The sequence below is a fragment of the Ptychodera flava genome, chromosome 14 (genome assembly GCF_041260155.1).
Source record: "Ptychodera flava strain L36383 chromosome 14, AS_Pfla_20210202, whole genome shotgun sequence".
Lineage (NCBI taxonomy): Eukaryota > Metazoa > Hemichordata > Enteropneusta > Ptychoderidae > Ptychodera > Ptychodera flava.
The window spans coordinates 26,331,022-26,356,723 of NC_091941.1; the positions used below are offsets into that span (position 1 = coordinate 26,331,022).

The 25,702-nt window shown below is 40.2% G+C and overlaps 2 protein-coding genes across 5 annotated transcripts; one reads left to right on the plus strand and one right to left on the minus strand.

Moving 5' to 3' along the window:
- Positions 1-109: 109 nt before the first annotated feature.
- Positions 110-13,920, plus strand: LOC139149928 (ESF1 homolog). Of its 2 annotated transcripts, none has more exons than XM_070721983.1 (11): positions 110-183; positions 3,248-3,864; positions 4,123-4,499; positions 5,399-5,553; positions 6,513-6,626; positions 7,143-7,390; positions 7,876-8,028; positions 10,432-10,577; positions 11,785-11,884; positions 12,475-12,569; positions 13,346-13,920. In XM_070721983.1, the coding sequence occupies exons 2-11, from the start codon at positions 3,288-3,290 to the stop codon at positions 13,805-13,807; spliced, it is 2,427 nt and encodes an 808-aa protein (XP_070578084.1). In that variant the 5' UTR covers positions 110-183; positions 3,248-3,287; the 3' UTR covers positions 13,808-13,920. The 2 variants fall into 2 exon arrangements, with proteins under 2 accessions (XP_070578084.1, XP_070578083.1); XM_070721982.1 differs by lacking the exon at positions 110-183 and adding an exon at positions 2,408-2,506.
- Positions 13,921-14,357: 437 nt separating this feature from the next.
- On the minus strand, positions 14,358-25,195 carry LOC139149929 (protein arginine methyltransferase NDUFAF7, mitochondrial-like). 3 transcript variants are annotated; one of them, XM_070721984.1, is made up of 11 exons: positions 25,019-25,195; positions 23,688-23,842; positions 23,099-23,179; positions 22,500-22,610; positions 21,764-21,995; positions 21,398-21,459; positions 21,175-21,291; positions 19,840-19,983; positions 19,011-19,116; positions 15,605-15,672; positions 14,358-15,368 (listed from the first exon to the last, which is right to left on the minus strand). In XM_070721984.1, the coding sequence occupies exons 1-11, from the start codon at positions 25,101-25,103 to the stop codon at positions 15,189-15,191; spliced, it is 1,341 nt and encodes a 446-aa protein (XP_070578085.1). In that variant the 5' UTR covers positions 25,104-25,195; the 3' UTR covers positions 14,358-15,188. The 3 variants fall into 3 exon arrangements, with proteins under 3 accessions (XP_070578085.1, XP_070578087.1, XP_070578086.1); XM_070721986.1 differs by having other exon boundaries at positions 22,500-22,603; positions 25,019-25,190; XM_070721985.1 differs by lacking the exon at positions 25,019-25,195 and adding an exon at positions 24,106-24,196.
- Positions 25,196-25,702: the final 507 nt, after the last annotated feature.

Consider the following 25,702-nt stretch of genomic DNA (forward strand, 5'->3'; position numbering starts at 1 on the left):
TCATTTAGCGAATCTGACCAATCGCGGACAACTTTTCACATGATAAATGACGTCATCATGCGTGATGCAGCCTAACCAACAACAACATGCAACGTACACATTTTTCTCAAGGGTCTATGATTTGATGTTCGGACCTGTGGGGAGTAGCAAAAGTAGCGGTGCTCGGATCTACAAATATCAAAGGTAAAACGGAGCACAGCTTAACATCGAATGAACAATGATTCTGAGGAAGACACGTTGATAATTATAAGGCAACTTCTCATTGATGCACAGGGCTTTCCCGGCGTTTTTATATGTGTGCCCATAGGATTACGCTGATAGACTACATGTACACGTACACGCGTACTCGATCAATTTTCTGAGCCGAGATCGCAAAACGGACGCACGCAAATTTTAATTTGAAAATGGACTGAACTCATTAAATACCTGACCGTCCTTATAACTTCACTCTACTAGAAACGAAAACTCAACTACGGTGGTGCATACCCTTATATATACCTTGACTGGCTCATGTTTTGCTGCCAGTGAACTGTTTCGAGCTGCCATAGAGCTGTGACAATTGTAGTGTCAACAAAGTTTTACTTCGAACGATTTTGAGCTGCATAACGGCTGTTGACCGATCGGCCAAGAGCTGCACAAGTCTGCATTTCGTCTTCCAGAGACACTCGAATCTGCAGCAGACAAATGACAGCTCCAAACGCTCTGTGCAGATCTGCATTAAAGCTGGTTTGAGCTGTCACAGCTCTGAAACCGATCTGCTGCAGCCAAATGAAGATCTGCACGTTTCCTACGGGAGGCCGCTGCTAGTTGAAACGCCTATTTGTAGGGGTTTTAATGACTGCTAAGCTAGTACGAATTAGTAATGTAGATATTGTGAGTTCAAGCCCCATAAAATGCATCAGCAAGACTGCATCAAAGTTGACCACTTTTACTGTACATGTTGTTCACAAATTAAAGGCCATCAAGAATATTTTTATGGATCTTTTAGAGTAATTTAACATAAGGGCCTGGGGGGGGGGGTCAGAGGAATGTGAGGGTAGTCACTCAAAAAATTGAAAGCTACAAGGAGGTTGTTCAAAATTGGAAAGAAAGAAGGGGGTTGCTCAATTTTTGGTACAAAATGAATTGAAATACCTCTCAGATTGCACCATTTCATCAATTTCTCAAAATTCTTAATGCGACCCCCTGTCACTTCCTCTCCCCCTGGGGTGTTCTGACAGTTTTACTTAGTAAAAACAAATAGAAAACACCTAATATTGCACCAGACTGCATCATTGAACTCATTAATTTCTCAAAATTTCCGACGTGGCAGAGGGGACACGCCTCTCACACTTTTCCCGTGTTGGGTGTTCTAACAGTTTTACACAAATTGATAACATCTCTCATATTGCACCATACTGCATTATTGCACACATCAATCTCTCAAATTTTCAACACGAGAGGGTACAACTCCTCTGACACTGCCCCACCCCCCAGCCTCCTGACTGTTCTCCTGTACTTTCAAATTCTGCCCTGTCAGATATCTTAGTGGAAACCTTGTCATGATACCCATCCAATATAAATAATACTGTATGGTAAACAATACTATATGGTTGGATAGTGGTTACAGCATGAGCTTTTGTATCTACATTTTATTGTGACTTTGAATTTTCTTTTGCCGGTCACATCTTTTTCAACTGTCATGAGGTTAACCGATGATATTCCAGCAGGATATGAAAGGTCTGTACTATTGCTGTAGTTTTGTAAATGTTACAAATACATGTCTTGGTATTTAACTGGTCTAAGTGGGGAGGGGAGGGGAGGGATCAGTCAAAATTTCTGTGTTAGAGACTGGGTTACTCAAATGCATTTGGGTTGGCATGGGGTTTACTCGAAATTTCAGAATACTATGAAATTCCCCAGACTCCCCCCCCCCCCAAGGTCGTAAATAATTACAACTCCCTAAGTAAGATTTTTACCACAGGAAAACGTTAATTTTATTCACTCTTCATCCTTTGTTATCCTTAGAAAGTTTGATTATGCAAAATTGTGTTGTTACTTGTTGTAATCTTGAATTGTTGAAATGAATAAAATCTTGGAAAGTAAAACATGATCCTGTGTCACTGTTGTTCCTGTCTTGTTTCACCATCAGAGAAAAAAAAAAGATTCTAATAAATTCACACCCAATTGCTCTACCAAAACAGAACAATTATTGAAATTTTTCAAGCAAAACACACGCCGTCTCACCAGTAATACTTGTAAGTTCAATGCAACTCTGCATAACATGTTCGGACGAGAGAGGTGACCATAGAGGGCGAACGTCCTACTGGTACTCGTGTGAGAGGCTTGCAACCACATGACATACTCCGAGTGCGCGCGTACTGGTCTACAGGACCGAAGGTGACCTTACCTCGCTTTGAGACATGACCTTTGTAGGTCAAATTGGTCTGAGCTTGCGCAATAATGATTGTGAGGTCGCACAACACTACATCGAAGTACACGTGCACTTTTAAACTACTGTTGGTTGGTAAGTTGTTTACGTTCAAACTGATAATCTTTACCGTTGTATGGCAATCTGATGTTTATGATGACGAAGTCAATTTATACAACTTAGAATCAATAATAATATCAGTATCTACAAAGTCAGCGTTTGTGTACGTCACACGACAGCATGCCGTCGTTTCGAGATGCGAACGTAGCCGATCCGATAGCCCACAACTTTCCCGGGCGGTTTTGGGTCTCCACCACCCAAAATCGCCTGTGAAAGATGCTGTATACGGAACTGCACAAAAGCGCATGGTGATGGAGGTACAGGTCTGCGTGTACCTCCATGATCGGAGCTACCCGTAGCCTAGACAAAATCGCACACCGTGTGAGGCAAGTTCAGCATTGCAGGGCTGTGTGTTACCGGCTACAGGCCTCCCACCACATGTGTTGGGAGGGCTACATCGGTAACACAGCCCTACCATGCAGAGCTTTGAGGCTATTGTACACTTGTTCTGGCTAATCCGGTGGGTTTTCGAAACTTGTGCAAAAATGTTGGTTTGCACCAAGCCATAAAGAATGTTTCTTACTAGGCAAACTCCTGATAGCCGTTGATGTTCTTGCTAGTGTAAACTTGGCACATCCATTAATTTTCTCAGCATTGTAGATGCCAAAGAAATTCCATGTTATACTATGTTGAGTCACTCCTCCCTTTGTTTAAGCACACAATAAGAAAATCTTAGAATGATTTTGCTCAAATTTTCTCTTTTGTTTTCTGTCTCAGATTGAATCCATGCATCGGTGACAGTCAGTACATTTAAAAAATGCCAGGAGACATCCTCAAAGATGAGCGTTTTGCTCACATCAAAACAGATCCCAGGTTCCGTCACATGCCCAAATCGGAACGTAAGGTCAAAATTGACAAGCGCTTCCAGGGCATGTTCAAGGACAGACGCTTCAAGGAAAAATACACAGTGGATAAGAGAGGCAGGCAAGTCAACCTGACAACCAGTGAGGACCTTAAAAAATTCTATGAACTTTCGGATTCGGAAGATGAGGATGATCATGAAGACACTAAGAAGAAAGCTAAGAAAAAAAAGAATCTGAAAGATAAGGGCACTGAACTCAAATCTCACATAGAAAAGAAGGTTGCAAACAGAGACTCAAAAAAAACTTTGAAAGCAAACAAGAAAGAAAAACAAAGAGGACAATCAAAAACTGATGCTTTGAAACCTAAGGAGGAGATTAGCATGAAAGTCAAAAGAGATAAAGTAATGACAAAAAAGTTACAGCAGACCGTGAGTAAGAGGAAAGCATTAGTGATAACCCATCAAGATGACAGTGATGATCATGGTGATGAAGACAATGAAGAAGAAGAGGAAGATAGTATGGTAGAGTCTTGTAAGTTATTCATATTTGCATCATTTTACATAATATTTTAAATAATATCTTACGCAGTGTTTTTGCTGCAGTGTGCCCTCTGCTGACAGTACAGAGTCCATGAGAAATTTATTTGTATATGGAACATATTAATTTGTTTTGCATCTTATGACATTCAAAAAGCAAATTGTGCAGTTTCCAAATGGACATATAAAATGGCGCCGTTTTGGCTCTCCAAAGTTAAGTCATTATGTAAAATCTTTCTCTTTCCCTGCTCAGTTGAAAAAGACGATAAAAGTGAACAACATAGTGAACACAGTGAAGATGAAATTAAGGGTCCCGGAGCTGATGACAGTGATGAAGAAGAAGAAGACGATGATGATGAAGATGAGGAGGAGGAGGAGATAGACTTTGCAAGAGGAAAAGGCAACATAGCCAGCAGCTCAGACTCTGACTCAGACGAAGAGTTCACGTTTGACAATGAAATAGACGTTGAACACAAATGGGGCGAACTTGATGCAGATGCCGAGACGACGGAGGAGATCTCGTGCAGACTAGCTCTGTGTAACATGGACTGGGATAGGATTAAAGCCCAGGATTTGCTTGTGTTGTTCAACTCATTCAAACCCACTGGAGGAATTATCAAGTCAGTAAAGGTGAGCACTACGCTGGACATCAGACGCTTCAGTATTAATTGGATGCTCCATGTTACAGAAATACCTGCAGTATGTTTACCCCACCTGTATGTCATAAATCTGCTGAATGTTGAATGACGCCAGGGTTTTGTTTACACTCAAATTCCATATAAACAGTTAACTGTATGAAAATTATGTATACTGGTATAGCGAACACAAATACACGATCCACACATTAAAAATGTACTGCTGTGGACCAAAATTGTTTCTCAGCCGATATGAATAGTTTTCCAAATATCTCTTCAGTGTCTTGGGCTCCGATAGAATATCTGGTATAATCTGTATCCACCTACAACAAATCTATTTCTTTATAATTCACCAAACACACTGCAGAATTGACACTCTTATCCATACACAGTTAGCAATAAGATACAAATGTGCATAACTTTAGAGATTGAAAGGCTTTGTCACTTCAAATTCATCCAGACAAGATGTTTGAAACACCAGCATCAAAAATTGATACTTTTCACTACTGCTACTGTCTATCAGACATATCAGAACCATGTTGACCCAGTGACACCATATTTAGATCTGTTGATATATAAATACAGATGGGTATAAGCAATGTAAGGCAATGATAGTCTTATGATTCAAAGTTACGTGGCTCTTGCTAAGAAAACTGTCAAGACAGTGTTTTTGCTAAGAGCAGAGGTAGACAGACAGTTAAATGACTAAGAAACTCCTGTACCATTTCTGTTGTCGCCTTACAGCATTGTAGGATCGCACTGATATACCATAGGGAGGTCCGGTAACCTTACTTAGGCACCTGATAACATTTACTGATGTGTACAATCAATTACTAACGAAAACATACTAAAAGCAAGTGGGATTACTTTTGACGTGTGTGTATGTTGATGCAGATATACCTGTCAGACTTTGGAAAGGAAAGAATGAAGGAAGAAGAAATGAAGGGACCCAAAGAACTGGTAGAGAGTGACAGAGAAGTGTACAAACAGCTAGATCAGGAAGGAGAAAAATACCACACTGAAAAACTACGCCAGTATCAGATGAACAGGTAAGAGGACAAGTACAAAAAGTACAGACGTAAAATGCTAGCTTGAAATCTGTTGATTTGTGTACTGACTCAGGACTCAGGGAAACTGTCACTCCTTTGTGACATTTCCAATGACCCTGGTGATATTGATTTGTTCTGTAAAACATGATGGCTGATACCTATTTCTATTGATAATTTTCAAGCATGTCATAAAGCCATTGTCTATGCTTAGTGTAGGAGTGAAATCACATTTTGTCCTACCTCATCACATCATTAGTAAATATCCCCATCTGTGTAGGGTTGTCAGGTTTATGCTGCATCGTGTATGGGTTCAGCTGAGCTGAGGAGACCTATTATTATCAGCCAGAATACTAGTTTTCTCTGTTCGTTTTCTAAAACTAGAAAACCCTGTAGGAACAAAGAAGCGTGAAGTGGGGATCATTCTGAAATTATGTGTGATTAAAAATGTTGTTGCAGTTTTAACAATGTTGGGATATGATTGAGGAAACACTGTATGTTCTGCTGTCCCCTAATACTCATTGTTTAGACACACCAAGCGTATCCATGACAGTACAATGACTGGAATACCCCCCGTTAACATACTTGTTACGGCGCTAACGTACAACAACACTGGATTTGAGAACTACCCTACTAGGAAATTCTGACTTCCTACTGTCTTGATAGAGTGCACTAAGTCAAAAATTGTGCGTTTGATCAAAATAACATTTCACAGTTTGATTACCTTTTTTAATGGTAAAACTTCCATGATATTGTTGAGTGTCCTTGAGTAAGCAATACTAGAATGTATGATGAATAATGCCAACCCTAAAGACAATTGTACATGCCATTTATCATGGCGTAGAATCCCTGCCTGACGTTATATTTGAGGATACATTGTAAATGTAAGTAGTGCATTGTATGGGGGAGTGTTACATTTGCGTCTTTGATTTTGTTACAATACACATGTTTGTCATTGCCAGGTTGAAGTACTACTACGCTGTGATTGAATGTGACACTAGCAGTACTGCCAATGCTATTTATGAAGAGTGTGATGGCTTGGAATATCAAAATAGCTCAACCAAGCTAGACCTGAGGTGAGAAACTAGACCCCTCTCCATTGGTGGCTACAGACAGTAGCATGTATCTGTCGAATGTCACAGTGAGACCAAATTTTGTGTCATAATAAGCATCAATGTTCCCTGTATCTTTCACTGAATGGTTGCTCTTGTTAACCTTTGTCTCAGTGCTTTGATACAGCCCTATTTGCTTCCATGGCTAAAATTTAATCCTATTCAGGAAAGTGGGATTGGATGGGTCACGAGGGTCACACGTCCACCCTTTCACTGTGCTTTTATACAACCCCATTCTTTTCTGTGGCAGTGGTAGACATACCCTAGCCAGGGAAATTGGAGTGGGCCGGTTAATTGCCACTGACTGTAGCAAAGTCAGACCATTCAAAAGAATGGGGGTGGACAGGTTACCTATCACCTTTTTTGAGTCACAGACAAGTGGTTCAGATGACTGAAAATGACTACAAGCACGTCTTTGTACGCAGGGTTTTACTCCTTACTGACCTTTGTACACACTCACCTTCATCTTTGCCTCCTTAGATTTATCCCCGATGACATTACTTTTGAAGACGAACCAGTGTCTGTAGCGTCCGACATACCAGAATCGTACAAACCCTCAGAGTTCATGACCTCAGCCCTGCAGCAGACAAAAGTGAACCTGACCTGGGACGAGACAGACAAGGACAGACTTGCTGTCACCACCAAGAAGTTCAGCAAGGATGAAGTGATGGAGCTTGATTTCCAGGCGTACCTCGCCTCCTCCAGTGATGAAGAGAGCGAACAGAAAAGTGAGAACCTCTGTTGATGTTGTTTTTTTATCCTCACTGAACTCTGCATGGTACTTCAACATCTGCTGTCAGAGACCAGAGATAAAACATTTCCAAACAAATATGCAGACTTCTTTTCATCATGTACTTACTGTCTGCAGACTTTCCAGCAGTTTGCTGTAGCAGTGTCCTTGGAACTTTGTGCTCCGTTTTCAAAGTGTGGTGCATTTCTACAGCAGGTAGCATAAGTGTAAGATATTGCGCAGAAAATAATTTGACAGTATTGCATTCAAGGACTTTGCAGTAAACTTTGCCAATCCCCCATTCGTCCCCTTGAAAAAAGACTGCAAAAATGAAACAGTTGTAAATGTTGACTATTCTAAATAGAAATTTTACTACACAGGTAGTGTTTTTTCTGTCCAAGATGCTTTAACAGAACTACATACCATAGGTATCAATACGTACAAAGTTTATACTGAACTTCCTTGTTTTTGTTCATGAACCAGAGGGTTTGCCGGAGGTTGCTTCAGGTTCCGATGAGAATGACGATGGCAATGATGAGGACACAATAGCCAAGTACAGAGAACTTCTGAAGGGATTGGATGACAAGGAAGAGAAACATGACAAGGAGATGGAGATGGACATAAGATGGGAACCAGGTAGATACATTAACCCTTTTCCTGCCGAGCGCCCTTGTCCGTTATTCTCCCAAGTCAGTAGAAAACCGCCCCATAATATGTGCCTGCAAAAGATTGGCTCTCCTGCATGTTATCCTGCCAGGCATTTTGGCAGAAATCGCCCATTTTCAGGGTCGTTTTAGCCGTACTTATACGTGTTAGACTTCGATAATTTCTACATGCCGGTAGACAGGGGAAGGAGCTCAAGGGTTGCTGCAGAAAAAAATTGAGGTCACCGCTTTGTTTGCCCCTGGGAGTGCGTCATTTTATTGCCGTTTCATGTTTATTTTTTCGGAAATAAACTCCTTCAGTATTACGTACGTCCGCTAGGCACAAACATCACCTCACTCGTCTGTTAGTCAGAGACCCTGAGGGTCGTGCTAGGGGTGCAGCAGCACCGTCAAACCTGTCCTGTTTCTCCAGGGTAGGGTCAATTGAATACGTACCTCCAACGACTTGGCAGTGTAGCACAAACACTACGTTTTTGCCGTTGTATTAACGACATGGCTGAGCCATTGAAGCACAGCTTTACGTAGTTTTGCCAGCTCAGTTGGGAGTTGGCTTACGAGTGTTACCGTTCATTACTGACTTAATCGAGTGGTCCTCAGTCAGGTATGGGTTTGTACCGACATGGCTTGGGCTGCAGCTAACCAGTGATAACCAGTCACTACCCCCAAGTCTTCAGTTCACTTTTGCGATGCACAGGTGCAACGCAATATGCTTCCATTGTTCTAGCCATCGACGTGTCCACATGCCTGGCAGCCATATTGTACTGCTAGCTGGTTTGCATAACAAAAGCAGTCCCTGCTAACTGCAGACGGTATCCCCGTAGCATATTGACCTTATGTCACCTTTTGAATTCTCTGTACGCAAACAGCGTACGTAGTTACTAATGCGTCGGCAAGAGGATACGTTTGCCTGCAAACCAGAGCCAATACTTCGGACGATGGAATAAATAAAAAATCCAAGCTACGTCCATTGAATGGCACGGCCAAGGCGGTGAAGGACGTTGCCTGGCTTGAACTTGCAGAGCTGAAGCCAGCTTAGTACATCGGACACCAGTTTGTAATGGTATTTCCGAGTCGTTCATATCCGTTCCATCGGAGGAACAAGTCGAGCCGTCCCGTCAAAAATACGTTCTCATTTTCAGTCACGCACAACTGAATAAGTGACTTTCGTCTCGCACCATCGGCATATCTGCCAAGTCGTTTGCAAGAGGTAGCCTTCTAGATTAGCATTGCCGAGTTGGTCAAGTTCGCAGCAATCTCTATAGTGCCAGGCAGCCAAGTACGTCCAACTCCGCCAGAAAACGTCACCATGCTATCCTGCCAAGTCCGCTAAAAAGCGGAAAAAAAAACCCAGCCCCCCCTTGGGTGTGGGGGACTGGCGGACAGGTTTCTGCACCTTTCCCTGTCTATCGACTCCCTGCAAACCCATTTCGAGGGGAAAAGGCGTTCCTTGTCAGAAAACCTCTCCTCGGATGACCCCTAAACGCACAGGGGATAGCAAAATGTAGTGCCGTCGACTTGGCAGGAAAGGGGGTACCCAAAAAGGGCCCGATTTCCACCGGGTTGGGAGAATAACGGTCACCAGTGCTTAGATTCTGGCTACACCGAATTTCAAGCGGATTTTCACCGACTTGGCAGGAAAAGGGTTAATCAGTTTATTCTATTATGGTCATTACTCAGAAGTGCCTTTTGCCAAAAGCTATTCATTGGTGTAAAAGGACTTGAACCAATGAATCTATGAATGAATCTATTAACAAATAATCATTGGTCAGAAAAGCCTTCAGCCATCAGGTGGCCACCACTCAGGCCTTTATCCAATTAACAGCTAGCAGTCAAAAGGGCTTTTAGCCAACAAAGGAACATTCAGTGGCTGGATGGAGAGGCTTTTGGCCAATGGCAATGTTCATTGGTCAGGAAGGCTATTAACCAATAAATGACCATTGATCAGAAAGCTGTTTGTTGAGATGAGAAACAGTGCAGCATGTGACAGCTTCCATGTGTTAATGGATCTTCATGTTGAAATTGTGCATTCATTACTGAAATTAACAGTCTTTTTTCCAACCCAATGAATTCTTAACTCAAGTAGTTCATATGTATTGTGGTAACTTATGACGTAAACCTTCTGTAACTTGTACATAGACAAAATTTAACTTTGACAATAGTAGATATGAAATGACTCGCAATATTTACATACAGTACTTTTTTGTGCATCTGTCATGGTTTTACAGCAAAGAAACATGTTCTTGATGATCAGTTACATTTTCAATGTTACTACCCATAACATTGAAATGATACATGCATCATTCTCAAACTGTCATCATAGCTTTTATGATCACAACACCAGAATAAACTTGGTAATCTGATTGCTCCGCTGCAGGTCTGAAAGAGACCACTGAGGAACTTGTGAAGAAGAAGGACGAGACAGAGGACCTGACGTCATGGCAACAATATCAGAAGAAGAAGAAAGAGAAAAAGAAAGCCAAAAAGACTGAAGAGAAGAAGAAAAGAGAAGAAGTTAAAAAGGTACAGAGTACTGAACAAGCAAATTAAGTAAAGAGCTGAGAGGTCATTTTGTGGGTTTTAAAGCAACAAATTCACTGATTGTTTGATGCTTTTGTCTGCCAAAGAAAATCCTATAACAATTTACCTACCACATTGATCTACTATCAGGCCAAGTTGCTTATAACCAGTAAAGCATATTATGATGATCATATTTTATAAGTTTTTGCCACTAAATTAAAAAAATTACAAAAAAAACAAGGTGATGTGACCCAGTAGTGAGGGTGTATTATGTGTCATATCAGTGAGTGTTACAGTAAAATAGTTCCAAAACTTGCCTCAAAAGTTGCACTGACTTGTTGTAACTGCGGTGAAAATCAAAGAGCTTTTATGGACCCAAACACACACCAGGGAGTACATTTTCCAGTGCACTTCACATACACAGAATCATATTACCTTCTTTATATACCACCGCTCTGAGGTACATTATGTTATAGCCGAGTCAAGAGTCTAGTTGTCATTAGATCTCTTGTTGCCTTTGCATGGTATGAAGTTCTTTGCCAAAAAAATCATGATCTGCGGGAAGAGAGGTGTACATACGCCAGAAGCTGTATGTGAGAAAGTTGTCGAAATGTAGGGGAATGGAAAGTCAGGAAATATTTACCCTACACACACAGACACTAATCTGCTTTGTTGCTTTATCAACAATTACAGTGGAAGCCTACTCTGAAACAACACTATCATCCGTCTGTTGTTTGCCACAACTTAACTACAATTACCGATCCTGTAGTAAATTTTGAAACTTCTTTACAAACCAATTACACAAGCGTGATAACATTTAGATCAATTTCACTGTACATTCTTATCTGGATTTCACAATAAAGGAGTATTTTCACATTTCCTAGAATTATTGCAGCAATTTCACACAGAAAATTCACGTTGGCATGGATACACGTGCACAACTATGGTGTCAGTAGACGTACACATCAATACATGCAACTAAATCTCTTAATTATATGTAACTTGTCTATCACTTATTACACAATATTAAACGATGATATCCTAAGACTCCCAAGAATATTTCAGAAAAGTGATTTTCAGTTTTAGACATCTGTAAATTTTTGGCGAGTCACATTCTAAAAAGTGTTGGAACATACTTGATGAACTCTTCAATGACAGGTTTGCTTTAAAATTTGATATCGCTGACATAAATCCTCATTTGTACCCATAGCAACGAGAGGGAGTGCTAAGTGATGATGAGTTGCCACCGGATGTCGATCTTAATGATCCATACTTCAAGGAAGCCCTAGATGAAGAATCTAGAAAAGCAGGTAAATTTTTTGGGTGAATGCTGTACATTTTCACTTTGTACTTTGAAAATGTATACTGTGATGTGGGGCATCTTTTTCCATTGCAGTGGCAGTAGGTTTGTCATCATCATCATCATCATCTGTGTCATCAAGTGTAGATCTTCATCAGAATGGAACATTTTGCACTCCATACACACAATGCCATGCCAAACCATGGTTCAGCTGTAGGCTCTTCAATGATGTAAGAATGAGGATCCATACACAGTGTTTCCAAGTTCGGAGACATATCTGTATGTTTCATTGATTAAGATTTAACCCGTTCACTGCCATAGTTTGGCTCAAACCCATTAATATTGTGATCATTGGTGATTGTGGACGTGTTGATAGGGAATTTCAGGGTGAACAGAAAGTGTGACATGGGTATGTAAAAATTTTTGGATCAAAACTCGAAATCTTTCTAAGGCATTAATATGTATTCCATGATGTTTTCAACTACTAGATGGCCAAAATCTCGGGTGTGGCAATTTTTGGCTATTTTTTCAAACTTGATGGAAGGTAACGGCAATAGACTGATTCCCTCTTACTTTCCTCGGATGTTATCCTTTTCACAGCTGACGGCAAAGATGTGCAGAAAAAGAAGAAAAAGAAGAAACGACAGGAGGAAGAATTGACGGAAGAGGAATTGGCTGAGAAAAAGCAGAAAGAGGTAATTATGTGTGGTTGATGACAGTTTGCCAGTTTCAGACCACAAAGTGTCATATAGTGACTTGTTAGTGGTGTTATGTTGTGTAACCCTGTGTCCAAGGGTCAGTTACCGTAATAAACTGTGTGACAATTAAAACTGAAGGCAGATACCAGATCTCAATGGATCTGCACACATTGATAAGATTAAGCTTGTACTGGTCCCTTGGTAAAATTTGAAACACCTTCACAAACCAATTAGACAAGGGAGATAACATTTAGATCAAGTTCATCGTTCATTCTCAGCTTGCTTTCACTGTAAATAGTGTTCAGCAGCTGCTGCTATTCTTACAGAAAGCCTAGGTTGTAAAGTCTCTTGTTCTGTACTTGATGATTGAGTTTGAGAAAGTTACTTTAACAATTATGTTATCAAACTAGTTTATCTTTCATTTGCTTATCCTCTCAAAAACTTCACAAGTTTTCCAACCATGTATGTGTGTAGTGTCAGGAAATCTTGAAACATCAACTGTGAAGCTCTGCTCTCGATAAGTTTTGCTAATAGGTGTATGCCTGTGCACAGCATCTATTGAAGGGTTCACACACTTTTTAAAACTCCTCAATTTGTTTAGAAAGATAGCGATTGTTCAAAGTATTGTGTGGACTTTCCTTTTAATAATCTGTAGCCTCCCCTTCCCCAACTGCCCCCTTCCCCACCCCTGACCAAAAGTTAAGTTGAAGTCTGTACTTTCTCTATCCTGTACTTGTGTACTTAGCGTATTTTTTTCCCCTGCTCTCCCTCAGGCTGAGTTGGAACTTCTGCTGATGGAAGATGACGATGACAGACAGCACTTCAGTCTGAAAGCAATCATGGATGCTGAGAAGGAAGCGAAGAAGAAGAGGAAGAAAAAGAAGAAGAAACACGATGGAGAAGAGAAATTTGAGGACAAGTTCCAACTTGACACCGAAGATCCAAGGTTTTCCGCCATTTATGAGTCCCACCACTTCCAGATCGATCCCTCAGATCCACAGTTCAAGAAGACCAAAGCTATGGAGACTATTATCCAAGAAAAACAAAAACGAAGGAAGCATAAGGAAATTGCAGGCCAGCAGCCTCCGGAAGGATATGATAACAAGGCAAAACAGAAAAGGACTAACAGCAAGAGTCCAGGACAGGACCCATCTCTGTCAATGCTTGTTAAGTCTGTCAAGAACAAGACTGATCAATTTCATGCAAGAAAACAAAAGAAATTAAAATTAAATTGATTTAAATCATATCTTGATGAAACGAATGTACAAAATAATATTATGTAAGTGTGTCAATCTCTGCAAAGATTTAATTCATGAAATTTTAATTAAAAGCTATCTTGTAGAAATGACACTACGTTTACGTCCCCCGTTATCAAAATGTCATCTCATCCTTTTCAGAACCACATGCTGAAATATTTTAACTTGGCTGATTATTTCATAGATATGGAATTATCCTCCATATTGACACAGAATTACACACTGCAATATGATCCATAGATATTATCCCTTTGAGTGCTGTAATTTTTCCTACCAAAATTTCAGTGCAACATTTTACCAATTTTCATGAATTTTTGTGTAATTTTTTTGATAATTTTGGACCAAATTGACATCACATTTCACCAGCTGCAGCTTTTTATCAAAATTTTGGCAAAAAAATCTGGAAAAAAAACTGACCAGGGTATATTAATGAAGGGGACAAAAATTGACTTTTGCACTCAAAGGGTTAAAATTCTTTCGAAAAATGAAGCCTACAGTATGTTGAACACACAAGTAAAGAAACAGAAAGCAATGTTAAAATGTAAATTTTAATAGTTCATTTGATATTGACATGGACAATGAATAAGATACTTGGTACTCTCATCACAATGTCTTAAAGTTTCAGTGCACTCAAAGGTAGCATTGTTTAGTCAAGCCACACGCATCCATTACACTGCGCCGATGAAACTCCCTATAGAGATGCCATGACAGCAGATCTGTATTTAAAACACCATGGCAGAGTCTTTCAACAGTCCTGAAAGTCCATTGTTTAATCTGTTATCATACAATTGTAGCATAATTGTGTCCTACCAATCCTGTACTTCAACCCATTTGGGTGTTACATCTCTGAGCACTTAACAGAATATGCAATATTGCCATAAGTCCTGCAGTTGACTTCATAACAAAATGTGTTCCTACCAGTGTGTCATTCCTGATCTTATATTGGACTGTAAATGCCCCTCAACTTCTCTGTTTTTTTTCCATACAAATTTACGTCTGTTTGAAATAGTATCTCGGAGTACTCTACAGAAAGCTAGACTAGTGAAGACACTTCCATAAGAAATACAGTCCCCGATGAAGCGTTTCATTCTCATTCAAAGAGCATGATCACTTTTTACAGAAGACTCTGATACTTGCTTTTATTTTTAAATGCAAGAAGAAAAATTTTTTCAGAATTGTCACTATCCTGGCAAGCTTTATCATTCATGGACTGCAGACTGTGAAAAGACCTTTGTATTGCACTCTCCCAATGTATAAGAGAGATACCACTATAGCTCAGAGAATTCATTGAATAGCCTTCAGATGCACGTAACGTCACTCTTTGATTGTTCTCAGAAAAAACAGTATCACCAGATTTCTGCTAACTGTAGAAACCTGTTGGTAACCTTGGCTTTTGTTCCGTCCTGTCACTGCCATCATTACTCTTTGGCAGTACGGCAAAAAATTTGAATCTGTTTCCCATTTGGTCGGAGTCCGTCAGCATTCTGTATCCACTGATTAAATCCTTCCTCTGGGACTCATTTGCATTTTGTATCAGGGCCTGCAACAGGTGATTAAAAATAAAACTGTAAATCGGACACATTTTTCATGCAGTATTGTACAAGCTGCACTTAACTCGAAATGGCCATGCCACAAGAGGGCGCTATTACAATGCCCCATCACAAGTTCTTCACCACTAGCTCCTGAGCAGCAAAGCCCATCTCTCTGACACCAAATCTGAGCTCCCAGAAAGTACTACATTTCTGAAATATCAGGAACTAAATGATGCATAGATACCTGTAACCTGTAATCTATGCCCATATTCTTCAGAAACACACGCTGTGAAATTGGTCCATGACAAACAGCTGTGTGAGAAAGTAATACATAAATACTGTGTGTGTGTGTGTATATATATATATATATATATATATTGCATGAATTCTCGATACACAAGTGAAATTGTAGACATTTAATGTATTACATTTGTGTATTATTTTGGCAACAATTTAGTCCAGTATTCTGCACTTGCAAATATGACCAAGCCTAACTGCATAGTGTAAACTGAACTTGAAATAACAGACCATATTTCCAGGGGCTGTGAAGAATTGGGAAAGGTGATGGAAGACTGAACAGTCTTCCATCACTGGAAAATATATTGTTCATGGTTCCAAGAATCAAAGGAGATAGTGAAATATAGTCACTTTGGAACGGTCTTTTTTGAAACAGTTGCGACGTTTCGATCCGACTACAACGGAGCTTGATCACGCAATGATGTTAATTATTCAGCGTTAATATGTCTCCAATATGTCTCGGATCGAAACGTCGCAACTGTTTCAAAAAAGACCGTTCCAAAGTGACTATATTTCACTATCTCCTTTGATTCTTGGAACCATGAACAATATATTTTCCATTGTTCTTCGACAACATGGACGAGATGTCCTCAAAACTCTACGAAAGGCGGAAAACATTGTGAGAAAGATCGCACGATGGGAAAACCATAAGAAGTTCAACGTCCGTTGTGTTCAGCAAAACATCACGCCAAACAGCATCAAACTAAACTCCAACGTCACTGGAAAACAAGCCGATAAGATTGTGGCCAAAGCTGAGAAACAACTCCTTAGTGTACGTATTCGCCAGTGTACATATACCATCAGAAAGCTGGGTGACCATTTGGATGAACACCAAAAACAACTTGACGCCATCCTGAATTCCAACGAACAAGTTGAGGTGAGGCGACTTTTAGATTCGGTGCATTGTAACACCTATGAAAACACCAAAGCTAGGCAAACGGCCAAGTTCGAAAAGCTTAAGAAAAAGAAACAGGAAAAGTGCAGAGTGAGTAACAGCAGCGTGAACACAGATAGATGGGTTGTCAATCTAAGCAACAGACAGCTAAATGCTAGTGAAATTTCTATTTTAAAAAAAGGACTGAACTTTGCGATAACATCAACCAAGGTGCCAGTTGCTGAGATCATCGCTGGTACAGAGTCAGTATGTAGTAAACTCTCAGAAACCAAAGCGGCTGAGTTAAGAAGTGAAGTGGTACGAGTTGTAAAGCGGGCTAAAATACCCAAATCTAACATCACGAAAGAAGAGCGTCAAGCCTTGCAAACTTTACGTAAAGACGAGTCCATCATTGTACTACCAGCTGACAAAGGCAGGGCAACAGTGTTAATGAACATAGCTGACTATAAAAGAAAAATCAATACCCTATTGTCTGATAATAACACCTATAAGACACTGAAGAAAGACCCCACTTCCAAATACAAGACCGGATTAGTAAACATCTTGAGAGACATAAGGAAAGAAGGAAACATTAGCGACAAACTTTACTGGCAATTGTATCCCGGTTCTGAAGAAGCACCCAAACTATACGGAACACCAAAAATACACAAACAAAATGCACCACTCAGACCCATTGTGTCTACCTGTGGCAGCATAACCTACAACGTTGCCCGCCACCTAGCCAAAATCCTTACACCACTTGTCGGCAACACAGTACACAGTGTTAAAAATAGTAAAGAACTGGTGGACAAACTGAAAGATCTACGAATTTCACCCGGTCAAAAACTGGTTTCTTATGATGTCACAGCCTTGTTCACTAGTGTCCCAGTCGAACAAGCACTAGAAGTTACTAAAAACAAGCTGGAGGCAGACAACGCCCTTGCCGACAGATCAGAACTCACCGTGGAACAAATAATCAAGCTCTTGGAGTTCTGTCTGAAAACCACGTTTTTTGTGTTCGATGGGACATTCTACCAACAAACCCATGGAGCCGCCATGGGGTCACCTGTGTCGCCTATTGTAGCGAATTTATACATGGAGTATTTCGAAGACCGTGCTATCTCTACAGCTCCCTACCCTCCATCATTGTGGCTGCGATACGTGGACGACACATTTGTGAACACAGAAGAAACAGCTGTAGACTCACTGACACAACATATAAACAGCATAGATCCACATATTCAATTCACCATAGAGCCGGAATCAGACCACAAACTTCCTTTCCTCGACCTCTGTATTAATGTAAATGATGACACTTCCACCAAAATTACGATATACAGAAAACCAACCCACACCGACCAATATTTGAACTTTCAGTCCCATCATCCCCTGATCCACAAGAGATCTGTGGTCCGCACGCTGACCAACCGCGCACTCCAGTACGTCACTACATCTGATGATAAAGAGCTGAACTGCAACATATCCATGACGCTCTGAGAGCCAATGGTTACGAGGAGTGGGCACTTGACATACCTACTAATAAGAACAGAACTCCAGCTAAGAATTCAAATATAAACCGTAATGGCAATCCAGCTACCCGCATCTCAGTTGGCCTACCATACCTAAGTGGGTTATCGGAACATCTGTTCAGGGTATTCCAGTCATATGGCGTTAACTTGTACCACCAACCTAGCAATACCATGCGCAGTATCCTGGTGCATCCCAAAGACAAAACACCGAAGGAAAGACTATATGGTACAATATACCACATCACCTGTGACCAGGACAGTAGTCACACATACATTGGAGAGTCAAAACGTCCATTGTGTGTCCGTTTTAAAGAACACACCAACAGGGAAAAGACTACTGGAATTGGGGAGCACTGCAACGCCACTGGTCATAGCGTTTCCTGGCATAATACCAAGGTCCTAGCCAGGGAACAGGACTGGTTGAAACGTAAAGTAAAAGAAGCCATCTACATAAAACAACGGAGGCCAATCATGAATAGAGACCAAGGATACCAATTACCATCAATTTACGGACATATTATTCCGCCAGCTACAGAGACATATTAACGTTGAATAATTAACATCATTGCGTGATCAAGCTCCGTTGTAGTCGGATCGAAACGTCGCAACTGTTTCAAAAAAGACCGTTCCAAAGTGACTATATTTCACTATCTCCAGTCTTCCATCACCTTTCCCAATTCTTCAAATGCTGGACTATATATGAATGATTATAGCAAAAATTTCTTTCACATGAAAGTCTACTCAAATGAAAGTTGGCAGTAACCATGAATTATACTTCTGTCAACAAAAGTATTTTCACTTCCAAAATTCACATAAAAAGTGTAAACTGGAGTGTCTGGTTTCAATAAAGAGTGTATGGCAATAAATATCACTGCTTTTATGAAAGTTTTTATGGTTCAATACGGGAGTGGTCATGTCCATTGGAAAGTTGCCCAAGTTTTCTGGCCTACCTCTGTCTGCAACCATCCTTCTGAGAAATGCAAAATCCACATCAGCTGTCAGATCGGCAGTGCCTGGCTCTGTCAACACATCATGGAGCTTGTGATTCCTGAAACCCTACAGAACATTTCAGAATGAGTTGAAGAGATGTACGCAAAACTCTATTCAAATGAGATGAAAGGGAGGGGCCAGTTTCTCAGAAAAATCCTTGAAGACTGGCACTTAGACAATGATGGAAGACTTTACGTAAACGCTTTTTAAAAAAATTGGATGTAATAATATTGGACATGATTATTTTTAGGATGCAAAAAAAAGAAAGAACAATACATAAGAACTGATGAGGGCGCTTGTCGAAAACTTGCACATTGAATGATTGGTGCAATGACAACACAAGAGATGTTGAAACATTGCATGAAAGTTAGGCGATGCAGAGAACAGACATCTACTTCTGAAGTAGTGTTTTCTTCACAAATATGTATTGCAAAACTACTGATATGTTTTTTCATTTGATCTTTCTTTTGAATATTCATTATGTACGTGATATACACTACCATTAATACCTGATAAGTATGGTGAAAGCATTATGGTATGATTAAATCATTCACTGGGATTTAAGTCAGCTATTTTAGCCAGTGGTAATAGAATCCTTGTGAAAATTTCATGCGGTGGTAGGTTCTGTTGGGTCACTGGCAAATCTGTGAATTCAAATCCAAATGCAGACGTCTAAAACATAAAAACTGTGAAATGAAATCTTTTGAAAATGAATCCTAGCTTATACAGTATAGCATTGATTTGAGTGTGCGTCATTGACAAGTCGTCATCAATGAGTCAAACACTCACTCTAAACGTATCCCCCTTGGTACCATCATGGCCATAGTCAACTATCAATGCACAGCCACCATCTTGAGAAATTCTCTCAGCCATGTTCTGTGCAACCACGGCTCCCTCCGGACACACCTCCACATGGCTTCTCATCTCGTCTTGCTGCAAATTTACAGTCAAATTTTATGATTACAAAACAGACAATGATTAATTGCAGAGAATGCAGAACTTATTTTCTCATGGATAACTTTCTAACTTTCTTTTTAATATTGCCATATTGTTAAGGTGGTTGGAAAGGCTAGAGCGTCAGTTATAAATTTCAACAAAACTATTAAAATATAAAAGTAATCAACATTCTCTGTGGAATGAAAAAACTAGACATTTGGGCACAAAGGCATTGCAGAGTTATAGCCTGTTAAAACTGACCAAATAAGAAGAAGTTGGGGAGTCCTTAGTGTATTAACTATGGTAGAGGTCCCCTAGCTTTTAATAAAATGTTTGAAAAGGGAAAGTCATTATTTGCTGTTTTTCAGGAAAGTTTGACAAGGTGGTGCTGGCATTCAGAGTGAGTGACTGCTATTGTAAATGCATTTTTAGATTCTTTGAGTGTCAAAGAGGTGTCAAAAGTGAGATTAACCAAAAAAAAACTGCTCTATGACTTCAAAAGAGGGGTACAAATATGGCTTGTTTTCAACATTTTTGACAGAATAACAGTTTTCCGACATAATTGTATACCAATTTAATCCAACTTTGAAATGAGATATGGACATGGAATTTTTACAGCCTATTAACAAGGTTACAGATAAGATTTGTACGGCACAATTTCCTTGTATTTGAAGTACTTTTTGAAAAATAACATTTTGAAATTTGAAAGAATTTTTAATTATTTTTTTATATATAAACCCATGTAAAATCATGAAAACAAATTTTATTTACAAATCCTGCCATACAAATCTTACAATAAATAGTGTCAATGTATTTATAACTAATTTGGTAATATTAATACTATCCAATTATTATGAAATTCAAATATGTAAAAAAAATATGAAAAATTAAATTTTAATATTTACTGGTGTCATATTTCAAAATCATGGCTGCAAATATACAATTTTTATATTCTTTGGAGAAAATATTAACTAAGGGAGTTATCCTGAAAATTTGAACTAAATATCTTGATTCTAACACTTGAAACTTGACATTAACTCTGAGAAAAGAATTGGTGCAAAAATAGCCTTTCCAACCACCTTAATGTTAAATGTTTTAATTATATATACTTTAAATCCCCATTCCATGTACTTTTCCATCATGACTGAGACTAACATACATCCACTCGTGGGAGCTGACAAAGCTCACCTGGACAAAGAGCCTTGACACCGCTGTGTCTGTGGGTGACAGCACAAACTGGAACGGACTCGTTGCATTCTCGTTACACACATCCACCAAGACTTCATGCCAGCCTTTCTCTGTTTTCTAAAACAATGGAAAAAAATTGTACTAATTTTTATTTCAGAAAGCTACCTCTTCTTTTTTAAAATATCATGGATATCTTTCGTTTGAAATGAAAATTCAGACTTACCTGAATTTTGTGTACGGGAAGAGCGTCGAAAAACTCATGAGCGATGAAGCAGGTTGGCACACCTGGAGAATAAAAAACCAAAAGTTTTTTCAACAGATCAATCTCTAGCAATTCTCTAATATTCATTCTAAGTAATGTGCTTAAAAACTGGGATGTTCTTCACCAACTGCTATCAGCATGTGAACAGGCTGAGTAGTACATCTGCTAGGCTTATAAAAGCTGTTTCCTACCAGTGTTTGGCTATATTGATGACGACACACACAACACAAAGTACAGTAGTACATTTTATACAATGTACATGAGCAAAGATTGGTTTCATTTAAGGGTCATGATATGATATATATTCTGAATGTTGATGTCACTCACCTCTAGGCACATCTTCAAGTTTCCTGTACCATGTCACCGGTGTGCCATTCTTAGCCCGGGCTGTCTTGTATCCAGCCGGCCCATCCTGCAGCCGTTCGCAGTCTTTCCCACTGTCAGCTGATCCGGTGATGACACCAGTCAACTTCAACTCTTGCATTTCACTCATTTTAGGACTGACCTCCACCAGATGGAGTGACACAACATCTTTGATTTGCATCAACTTGGCAAAGACCTATTCATTGATAAACAAAGGTGCAATGCCAGATCGCACACTGAGCGGGCGGCGCAAAATATTTCGGCCTTTCCTTCCCTGTTGTCCTGATATGCAGTGAACCATATAACAGTGCACGATGGGGGAACTCCAGAAAAGATAGGACCACTCAGAATGAGGCAACTAAATATGATGGTGTAAGAATTACTGTGAATACATCATGTATACAGTCCTTTGAAAATTCAAACTTCCTCGCATGGTGATGCTGAGTGAACACATGTAGCTGTACATAGTGTTTCTGAAATGCATTTGCATAACCCCTCTGGGTAGGTGTCATGCATAAAATTTATCACTGACATGAATAAGCTACATACGTCTATAAATTGACCCAGGACGAAAGCAAACATAAGTTTTCAATCAGTTTCCACAAGACATCATGGCAGAATATCAGCTCCAAGGATCATGTAAACATCTGTAAAAGTTTAGTGATAAAAAGCTGATACAATAAGAGCTGCAGTTACTTACCCTTAGGATGTCTTCAGCCAGAGTGCCTCTTCCTGGGCCAAGTTCAACAACTTGCAGCTTCTGTGGTGAACCCAACAACATCCATTCGTGTACAATCCATACCCCTAGTAGCTTAATTGGAAAGTGGGGGGGGGGGGGGGGGGGGGGGGGGGGGGGGGGAATCAATCATATTCAAATTAGCATACTTTGCATAATGCTGAAACTAATCACAAGTTCATTCTAACAATTCATAAGTCCTTGACCTTACCCATGAATGTTAGACAATTAAGGTACAAGTGTGGCAAGTGTAACCAGCAGCATTGTGTCTGAAATATCACGCTTCTAAATCACCACTATATGCTGAAAGATTAATCAAGAACTGTTGCTCAGATGTTCACAGCCATGGTCAAAATCTGTCAATCAGATGCCTACACTTGAGTATTTCCTCAAATTTGATTCATGAATGAAAGTACCTGTACAACAAATGATGGTCTGACAGACATTACAATCTGTCCTTTTTGGTTTACCAACTTCCGGCTTTAACTGTAGTGTTTAACATAGTGCTCTACAGTTTGCACGGTTGTAGAATAAATAACCTGGTAAAATCTGAGGTTACTTACTTCGCCAAATATTTGACTGATTTCCGGTGAAGTGATGAAATCTCCCTTGGCTCCAAACACATCTGTCTTCATGTAGTAGCCCTTGAGACAACCATGACAAATAATGTCAATTACGTGCAGTCTGCTGGGCTGGAAGACTTGAATTTATTTCCACAGGTGTTTTGTTAGGAACCATAATAACAGGTGATAGACATATGTGATGTGCAGTCCCGAATATGGACTGCGTAAGGGACAGTCTCAGATTGTCGCATAAGTTTAGAAAGTGAAATTTGTTTGTTTACAGGGGAGGGGGTTAGACTTTCATTGAATTAGTGAAATTCACTTTTGTACTTTTATTTTGTGATCCCAAGTTGTGTTTCAAAATAAACTAGTAAAAACTGCACACTCATGCCAACATATTTCACAGTAACTGTTTCCCAACTTGTTTGTGTCCAAAACACATAAACTGTGTATCCTAAACTTTTCAGTCATCGTATTAACCATATATCATTTTTTAAATGTGCTGTAAGCGTCTGCCTGCTCTAGCCACACTTGGTTTTGCAGTATTTCCACAACTGATGGGGAACACTGAGGTTTAGAAAGCACTCACTGAAATGGGGTTTGTCAGAACCGTCTTCATATATTCAGCCACCGTGATTGGACCATTCACTTTGATTCTCTGTTGTAAAAACTTCTCAAGCTCTCGGCTGTCTTGCCCCTGCTGTGTGTAATGCCGACAGCTTCCTGCAGTTATTCTCCCATAAACTGAAAACATGAAAGACAACAATTCACTACACTGTACATTGCAGAAGAACTTGCCTTTCAGAAAGTTTGGTGTTTAATCATTTGTAAATGACCTCACCAACAAATGAACTGCTGCGTGTAACAGAATGTACTGATGTACTGTAATGTACTGATATTACAGTTCTACAAGTAATAATACTGTGTGGAAATGAAGTTGATCATGGTCCCTCTACAAGGACAGACTGTGGTTTGATGTGCCTGGAAGAAGGGACTACTATCGTAACCTTGTGACTTTGGGGCTTTAGCATCATCTGTAACCTTCCATTTGCGCTACGTGGATACTTCAAGCAGTGTTCAAGTTATGAGGGTGCGTCAGTGCAGCCATTGAAACCAATGCATTGCTAGAGGCACCTCTGGTTCTTCGTCCAGACATGTTGATGAAAGTGAACGCATGGCGAATTGAGATGAGTTCAGTGAATCCCCATATCACGGAAGTCTTGACTCTATTTTAGTGAATAAAGCACATACTATTAAACATGTCCCTCATGCCTGGCCCCTTACATGACCTCTTTGTCTCGCGACCACAGGCACTTAGGGTAGGGATTACAATATTATTGCATGGAGGTAGGAAGAGACTACCTCCATGATTATTGTAAACCCTTACTTCCATCATGGAGGTGGTTCCATTGGGCAGACTCTCAATCAATGGCAACTCACTTTCCGCATGCAACCGTCAAGGAAGTTTTGTAAATATTTGGCTGATTCCCCCGTTACAACATCCATACCTTCCTGTGCGTCTTGTTGACACAGGTGCAATGCAATGTAATAGTCCCTCCACCATTGAGGTACCACATAGGTACCCCGCTACCCCAATGATCACGACACATGGCATGGAGGGACTACAGCAGTAACATCGGCATTTGCTGCGGATCCGTAACCCTACCACTCCCTTTGCTGGTTGTGTTGGGGAGGGGTACACAACCAACACAACCAGCAAAGGGAGTGGTGGTAGGGCTACGGATCCGCAGCAACACCGGCATGTGCATGGCAAGTTATAGCTGCAGAACAGTAGCTCGAGGTTTTGCCTGGGTATTTCGGTCGGACGGCAATTGCCGTCCGACCCAAATACCCAGGCAAAACCTCGAGCTACTGTACTGCAGCTAGGCAAGTTATTGTAAGCGGATTTGTAAATAATACCTGCATTCGAATTTGGTGGCAAGAGAGATCGAAGTAGATAGACGTGGCATCTAGTTTGCTGTGCGATCCGCATGGGCATTGCCATATTTGCCGTGTGCCACTCCGATGCACTAGTTTGTCAACAGTACACACGTGTGTGATTCATGGTGGAAGCCATTGATGCAGCCAAAACACCATTCTAATATCAGACTATAGAGGGCGATATACGAGTCTCCCTGCACCGGAGTACTAGCCAGCGCAGTACAGTAGCTCGAGGTTTTGCCTGGGGTATTTGAGTCGGACGGCAAAACCAGAACTACTGTACTGAAGCTACGGCGTATCAAGCGTACGCCGCGGAGTATTATTGCAGCTTGTTGCAAAAGTACAGAGACGGTTCGACATCAAGTTGGAATGAGTGAAAAAAATACATGAATAAATATATCCTAATTTACAGTAAGATGTTGTTGTTATGTAGAATATCGATGCAAACTACTCCATGTAGTATTTGGGTCGATTTCATCTGAATATTCCACCACCTTCCGTTCATTTCTTTGCCTTATTTTAAGTCATTAAAAACTCACTGTGAAATAAATTTATCTGTAAAATTGGAGCGTTACCCCAAAATACGACGGAATCGTCTCATTACGCACATGAACTGTATTTACAGCCGTACACAAAGGTAGGTGGTAAGTACGGAGTATAGGA